The sequence below is a fragment of the Lactuca sativa genome, chromosome 9 (genome assembly GCF_002870075.4).
Source record: "Lactuca sativa cultivar Salinas chromosome 9, Lsat_Salinas_v11, whole genome shotgun sequence".
NCBI classification, from domain to species: Eukaryota; Viridiplantae; Streptophyta; class Magnoliopsida; order Asterales; family Asteraceae; genus Lactuca; species Lactuca sativa.
In genome coordinates, this window is record NC_056631.2 from 168,405,995 (window position 1) to 168,414,158 (window position 8,164).

General features: G+C 32.9%; 1 protein-coding gene across 8 annotated transcripts; it reads right to left on the bottom strand.

Annotated features, from left to right (window-relative positions):
• Positions 1-216: 216 nt before the first annotated feature.
• On the bottom strand, positions 217-5,805 carry LOC111912735 (uncharacterized). Of its 8 annotated transcripts, none has more exons than XM_023908470.3 (11): positions 5,266-5,805; positions 4,352-4,444; positions 3,337-3,376; positions 3,164-3,265; positions 3,028-3,058; positions 2,263-2,321; positions 1,922-2,055; positions 1,760-1,829; positions 1,645-1,678; positions 1,179-1,346; positions 225-1,001 (listed from the first exon to the last, which is right to left on the bottom strand). In XM_023908470.3, exons 1-7 carry the CDS (start codon positions 5,310-5,312, stop codon positions 2,032-2,034), a joined length of 396 nt encoding a protein of 131 aa, XP_023764238.1. In that variant the 5' UTR covers positions 5,313-5,805; the 3' UTR covers positions 225-1,001; positions 1,179-1,346; positions 1,645-1,678; positions 1,760-1,829; positions 1,922-2,031. The 8 variants fall into 8 exon arrangements, 6 of the variants coding, with proteins under 6 accessions (XP_023764240.1, XP_023764238.1, XP_052623901.1 ...); XM_052767941.1 differs by having other exon boundaries at positions 230-1,001; positions 1,166-1,346; positions 1,956-2,055; XM_023908468.3 differs by having other exon boundaries at positions 232-1,001; positions 1,166-1,346; positions 1,914-2,055.
• Between the last annotated feature and the right edge of the window lie 2,359 nt (positions 5,806-8,164).

Here is an 8,164-nt window from a genome sequence, read left to right on the forward strand (position 1 = left end):
AATGTATTCCAAAGGGTTACAAATGATACATAGCCATTGCAAACATTAAATATCTTACAAAGTATTGTTAGTGTTTACTTGATGCTAACTCATGTATTCTCTTCTTATTTCAATATATATCTTACATGATGTTAGCATTTCCTAAGCTTAAACAACGGGAAAACGTGTCATTAAAGTAGAATACGTAAGACAAAACTCATTTCATAAATATATGGGTTTAGACACAAAATATTTTCTTTTCTTCCGATAGAATTACAATATTTGCCAACTATCAACATTTAATAACCAAAGTGCTTTATTTGAAAAATGTTGACAAGCAATGCACTTGTTATGCATGATTTCCAATCATACAAATTTTCAGCGGATTTGTTAAATTTGGTTTGTCTCCCCAAGGAAGTGACCTTGGGAACAAGCTCCATGAAATTACCCTTGTTCTAAATATATCCTCTGTTCTCTATCAAATTATTGTTTGAATACAATCATAAGATCCATGAAAGATGTCTATTTGTACAAAAATTGTGAATCACGATACAATGCAACCGTACAATGATAAGCTTAGACATCTCATACAATACTAACACGTATTTAAAGTGTACTATACGGATCTTAATTAGATTAACACGTAACAATAGATTGTACGTACTTTTGTGTAAATTACAAATTAACCTTCGATGTTATTATCCAAAAGTTGACACGTATTTGCATGAAGGGTAAACTTAATTTAAAGTATTTAGGCTTCACGACTTTATTTCCAAAAAATATAAATATGTTGATATATTCACGTATATATACGTTTTGTTTCTTTTCTTCTTTTATAGTAACTAGATGCACTCCTCCGCGTTGCGGGGTTGGAAGTTGTTACTGTTGTGTGCAACTATAGTCATTTGCTGATGATGTTTGTGGATGAATATGAGTTCCAAAGATCGAATCAACTTTATTTCTGAATCTTTTCTTCTTCAATTGTTTGTGTGGTTTTCACAAAGTGTTCCTCAAACATGATCCTGAAAATCAAAACAAAAAAGTCCATCTCAGAAATTCAGTTACAGAATATGGAGCTTAAATAACTTAATATGACTAATAGAATATCAAGGTTTATGTGAGCTATCCTAAAAGTGCAGAAGCATAGTAAATAACATCAGGTGTAGTACGCAAGTAGGTGAGCTACCCTTAAAACTCACATCCGCCTTTTACAATCACTTTCGTTCCTTGTGCAATTCTTCGGCCCACTGGTCCAGTTTTCGCTGCATCTCCTCTCATATAAAATCATAAATGTCATGCCACAAAAATGGTCGTGATGGTTTGCAGTTTTGAGTAGATACCCATATATAGCACTCTACTTCCATTTTCTATATTTGACAAAATAGAAAATGAACGTATGATGTTATATTCGACAAAAAACTGAAAGTACATTGGTATTGGTAAAATATGAAATAAAAGTAGATTGTTATTCTTATCCAAATTATCGACATGTTATAAAGAAAAAATGTCAATGTACTGGTTGTAAGCATCGATCTCATCAGTTGTTTATGTTTGCAAATTAGTAAATGAAACACGGAAATATGAAATTTTGTAATGGAATAATAAACGCACCCTATAGCACTGAATTTTATAAATTAAAAAGAAAGGATCTCATTTGTAGTTTACCTGCAACCGCGTATGCTTCTCTACTTCTTCTCCCCTATTTGGTAGTAAAATTATCAATGTAAATAAGAAAAATGTAAAATAAAAATAAAATGAAGGAAAACATGGACATATTTACCGGTATGATAACCAAATAAGATCCGTCTAATTCCAACAATTACACCAACAATTCCCCGATAAGTTGTATCCTGGAAAAGAAAATTTACGTTAACCTATGGTTTCATGGTAAATAAGATGTGGTGTTAACATGGAATTAGATACTATTCACAAACGTTGATACATGTAGTTTTTGTGCAGAAATTCTTCAATCATGCCTAATTGAGTATCCCCTTTTAGCCGACCCACCACAATCTGGAACGTGTCCATATCAGTAACTTTCGGTTCTGCCACTCATGTACTCGTGCCCATCTTCGTCTGATCACATTAAAACAACCTAATGTCAATCTCTCATAATCAACCGAGTTTAATCAAAAAGAATTCTCTTAAACAATTCATCGAACACAGGCATGGTAAATTAACCAAAAAATAAACTTTGATGAAACTGCAATACTTATGCAAATAGGTTTTCGAAAGCTCAAAACTATGTGTTTAGAACCTTAAAAAAGAAAAACACGAAATCACCTGGAATTGCCACTGCACGACGGTCGGTAAGCCTTGATTTTGGGATTGTTGTTGGTCGACTTTGATGGAGTGGTTACAATAAACCCAAATAAATTTGGCAAAATCATCATATAAACAATAACAGAAGCAGATATGGAAAGCTTAAATCGATTAACTTAAATTTACAATATGTCATTATTTCAAAAAAAAAAATCGTATGAGAGCAATAACTTGACCATCGTCTTCTTTATTTAGCTTATTTCTGTCAGAGGGGCTGTGATGTGATAGGAAATGAGTATTGTTGGGCCCAAATACCATTTAAGCAAGAATTTTATAGGTTTTATCTAGAAGGCCCAGTAAAGGGCAAAACAGGAATTTCACCTAGGTGGGCTAGGATTATAATAAATAGAGAGAAAGGTCACAATAGAGAGATGTCTAGAAAATTGATAGTGTAATACTTTGTGTTGGCTCTTAAGTTTTCAGCTTAGAGAGAGGGAGATTCTCTGGGCAATCTTGTAGATTGTGTTATCGTTTAATCAATTAGTTCTATTTCATCGTCTTCTTCCTTTTAATCTTTCTCTGTTTGATCCTATTTCAACAAACCCTAATTTCTATTCTTCATCATGATGCATCATGTAAAGCTTCAATAAATCAACTTCCCTATTGACATCAAAGTAAGTAAGAACATTATATATCCATCTCTGACATCAAATTAAGCAACAATGTTTAAAATTGAACACAAATAATGAAATCAAAGGAGCAAGTGTGAGGATAAAAAATAGTTACAAAACACTATGAGATCATCAGCTCCCTCGTCCTGTCACAATTAAGTTATTAATATTAAATTATTAATCAACAAATTATATATAGATATATAATAAAAAAAACAAAAAGTTCATTGCTATTAGTGTTTATATTATACCTGCATATCAAGATTTTCACGAAGAAGTTGCATGATGAAAGTGTTATCCATGTAAGAATCCTCCCCCAATGTATCCAGCTCAGCAATTGCTTCATCAAAAGGCTGAAAAAAACATTATAATTATTTCAAGTTGATTTTTATATTTTATAACTTTAGAAGTTTATAATTTATACCTGTTTGGCAAGACTGTATGCACGATCTGGAGAGTTTTTGCTTTTGAAAGTAAACCATATTGTACTTTAGTTTCAAAGCATGATGTCAGGTGTTATAATGGGATAAGAAGACTCAAACAAAACATTTTTACCCTTCTGGTCATTGTAACTATTTAAGTAGAATTTTTAGTTTTTGGTCATTTTTCTTGCAGGTAAAACATAGGTAAAATAATATTTTTTTGGTCATTTTGTAACAACAGTCAGTAATCATAAGGGTTCCAACTTCCAATAACATACGTCCTTAAAAAATAGATAAGAAAAAGATATGAGGGGATTATAATGGAAAATCAGTAGTTGCTGGAAACAGAAAGAAATGAAGAAGAATAACGATTCTTAGAAAATAAAATCTAATTTGTTATCATTGGATTCCACTTTGGAGCTCTTCAAGAGCTGGAAGTAAGAAAGAAAAAAGAGAAGGAAGAAAAATCAAAGCGATGGTGGTATCCGCTCTGATTATAGGACATGGTAACAATTTTGTCGGTTTTCTTCTCCCCCAGTACATATATGAATATTGAATGAAAAGTTAATGTGTAATTAAATGAAGCGACCCTTCAACATCTCAAACCATCTCATAATGATAGTGTTCACCAAACTCTTAAAAGCATCATGCACAAAAGGAGTATGCAAGAAAGCCACCACTTACGAAATTACATTTTTATTCAAATCTACACAGTTTATCCGTAGTTAAAAACCTAGATCTGTCATTTGTGTAGGTGGGACAAAACCCAATATTTTGACATTTGGTACCGACTTATTTCACGATTTGGACCTCGGTGAAAAGATAAATGTTTCTTTGAATTAACCTTAGGAATAGTGAGAATAACATTTTTTTTACTTCAAGGCTATCAAAGCCAAACATATGTCCTATCTTCGTTCTGATTGAAATGGATTTATAAGTCAAAATGAAAAAAGAAATGAATTTACCCTTTACAATAAGAAATAATTAAATTCATAATGTTGATATATATTGTTATACCTGAAAGGGGATCCTCTTCCTATTGTATACAGTTTCTCCAAACACCATGTTGGTGCAAATGCATCATCCTTACCTTTTGCATATTCCTTATTTCTATAAAAAGAAAATAAATGTTAAAAGGGCATTCCGGAACTGCAGATAGCTTCACCAAAAATTTTTAATCATCTAATCCATTAAGTATGACTTAATGCAAAAAAGAACAATTTAATACGAAAGGTCATTAAAGGGAACTTTTTCCAAGTAAATTAACACAAACTTACCCTTATATGTTGTCATTTTCGTAAATATTTCTGAACATGATCTACCCAGAGAACACGTGATCCATATATAAAGTTGGTTTCTTTTGTAAACTTGATAAACAGGTTGAATGACAAAATAATGACCATTTTACCCCTAAATCTGAAAAACAATTCACAACATTTTACACACAATGTAAAGTTGATTTTTATGGATTGGGTAGCTGCTTGCTTACACTTTCAACTTGAAAGACTGAATACCTTCAGGTTCAAGGGTGTAATTGGATTAGAGTACGTGAGAGACCGAGAGAAATTGGTTGAAGAATCTCTCTATCTCAAACAATGGTGGTAATTTCAAGATCACTTTTAAGATTCACTCAATTCTTTTAACAAAACAAAACCCACAATCATATATTGAGAAAAACCCAAAATTCAGAATTAAAAACCTGCTAAAATTGAAATTTAATCAATAAAATGTTTTACTTGACTCTCAATCTTCGCTTCCAAGTTCTAATCCAACAAACTAAGATAATGATTTTTTTAGCAAGAAGAGTAAGAAATTAGGTAAAATACATAAAATGGATTGTGTACCTCAAATTCTTACAGAATACCAAACTAGAAGCAATAGCATAACCTTATGCATCTCATAATTTCAAAAGGTCATTCCGTTAAGCATACCTGAAGAAAATAGATGAGATTAGGGAAGTTTCAAATTTGGAGGGCATGCGATGCAGAAAGCGATAGAAAAGGAATCTGAAAGTAGGCTTCCTCTTATTTCTATCTGCTTCCAATTCGATTCAAGGCTCCGATGACTTTCCGACGAACTGCTACTCGATCCCGACCCCGATGATGTTTCCTTCAAAACCGTCTGTCTATGGCTTCCTGACGGAGGAGATGTTTTTTGATGTTTATTTAGAAGGAGATCCCGGTACCGGTATTTTAACCGGCAAGTCAGCCGACCCAAAATTGCAAGCCAAGCAACCCCTTAAAAACCCTTGAATCCCTACGTCCGAAGCAATAGTAAGACAGGGAGGAAACAATTGAAACAAAAGGGAGAACTTTGACAACACAACATGTACTCATGTACTCATGCAGTAACCCTAAATCAAGAACATGAGCCTGAATTTCAACCGGACGACGCACAGGAAAAAGGGGTGAAACATCGGGATGGCTGCAAACACCGGTTGCAATATCCGACCGGAATGCCTTCCAAGTTGCCCTGCCAAAAAACGACCCTCAATTTCACCCGATACTCGATAACGCAAAATCTTTTAAAAAATAAAACTCATCATCGCCTCAATATCAGTAAGGAGCCATCAAAGTCGGAACCCGTCAAAGGAAGAAAATGGTGGGTTAAAGAGAAAACGACGAATAGCAGAAGGACTGTAAAAATTAAGGAACGGCTGGTGGTGCTTCATAAAGACGGTGGAGATGGCGGTGTTGGATCGTGTCATCGAACATGGAAGATAGACAGAACCATCCAGAAAGCAAGAGAAAGAAAGATATATTATTAGAGAAGGAAGATAAGGCGGTGGGAGAAAACATCGGAGACGGTGATCCAGATTACAGTGACACAAATGCAACGATGATAAACGCGTGTCTAAAGAATGTTCATAAGTCCATAAAAGGCCCAGGATGTCGAAATTGCAACGAAACCCATAAAACGGGCCATTTCAGCCAACATCTTAGGAACTTTACTGTTCCTAAGATTCATTTCCTATATATATATATATATATATATATATATATATATATATATATATATATATATATATATATATATATATATATATATATATATTAATAATTTATTTTAACTTAAATATTGTCTATATACAAGTTTATCTTGTAACAAAAATTATATTCAACTTAAATATAAGATTTACAAAGTCATAACTAACAAGTTATTTGTAAGTGATATACAACAACAAGGTTGTAGAACTTTTTACTCGGTATCTGTTCAGCCGACTACCGAGTAGCGAATACTCGGGAGTACTCATAAGTACCCGGGGAGTAATCGGATTCGGCATTTCATGTAGAAATATTTTTAGGAAAATTATAGATGTCAAAATCATAGGTTAAAATCATAATTTGATAGAAATATATAACAAAATTAGATATATGTGAATACCAAAAAAAAAATAAAAAAAAATAAAAAAAAAAACTGAAAAACGCATAATGATCTCACTTCGTGAACAATTACGGAAAATTTAAGATGTATGTTAAATAATAAATCATTAAGTATATTATACATATGAATCACCGAGTTGACCGAGTTTTACAACAGTACTCAGTTTAGTAAGGGGCCGATCGGGGAGTACTCGGGATTCTGTAACTCGCCTCGGCGCCGAGTAGCAAGTACTCGGAGGAGTACTCGGCCAACTCGGCAATTTTTACAACACTGTACAACAGAATGCACTGGGTTTTATATACATATGGGGCATAAGGTTGGGAGTTCGATTCCCTTAAACTACCTCTTGTGGTGTCACATGTGGGGAATTTTTCTCTAAAAATCCCTATGAGGCTAAGTTTACCCTGTAAAGAACCTAAGATGCTCGTACTCAGGATACTCGTTGGGACTTGGGAGCTCAAACTCAGGATGCTCATTGAAATATTGCGAGTAGGTTTTCCCTTAATTCATTTGTTGTTTTCAAAAAAAAACTAACAGGTTATTTATAAGATTATTTCTATAATTTTTTAGCCATAATTTATCTGTCGATAATAAATATTAGCAAATATATAATAAAATATTATTTTACAACCGATTTAAATTTATAAATTGATAATAACATACATGCTAATAAGAGTTGAAAATGTGATCGTTATAACTTCTTTCTCCTTAGAATAAATTTCATCTTCGTAAGTCGACTATGTAAAGAACTAGGGTAACTTTATATTATCACATTCTTATGTTCGCATGTCATATTATCACCCCCCCCCCCCTCCCATTACGTATCGTTTATCATTTACATGAAATAATAGCAAAAATCATATTCTAGCATTTTAATTAAACTTTCAATTAGCGATTTATTTAGATATTGTCAAACGTATTTTGATATAAATCTTAAATACATACTTAAAAACTTAAAAAATACATCTTATAGTTTTACATTAACATTATCATCTCAATTCAATATAAAATTTTGGGATGTTACAAATACATACCCCTTAAAAGGATTATATCCTCGGAATCACATTCAAGTCCAAAAAAATCTTCGTAACCATGCAATTTTAGCATATATTATGAGCACATATTATTATAATTCATATTAAAAGTGGATGTGGCTAGTGAACAGTAGAAAGTTTTCAGTTGAGCCAAACAACTTCAATAGTGAATGGCTAGTTTTCATGAGAGCAACTAGTATTGAGGGTATCGGCTTTGTGTTGGATACATGGCGGTCTTGAAGAAATGTGTCTCAACTGCTTGCATACATGGCGGTCTTGAAGAAATGTGTCTCAACTGCAAGACACCGATTACTCTGTAGTACCTCCCTTGAATTTGAGTCTTCCCTTTTTAAATTGTTTATACATTAGAGGAATCGACATATGAGGAAGGATGATCTCAAAACTAAGCTTC

Excerpts from the sequence above, each read along its gene's own strand:
- LOC111912735 (XM_023908472.3), bottom strand. The coding sequence starts at position 5,312 with ATGCCCTCCAAATTTGAAACTTCCCTAATCTCATCTATTTTCTTCAG. Across the intron at positions 3,377-4,351 it reads GGAAGAGGATCCCCTTTCAG|CAAAAACTCTCCAGATCGTG; the intron begins GTATAACAATAT and ends TACTTTCAAAAG. Across the intron at positions 3,059-3,163 it reads GTGAAAATCTTGATATGCAG|GACGAGGGAGCTGATGATCT; the intron begins GTATAATATAAA and ends TAATTGTGACAG.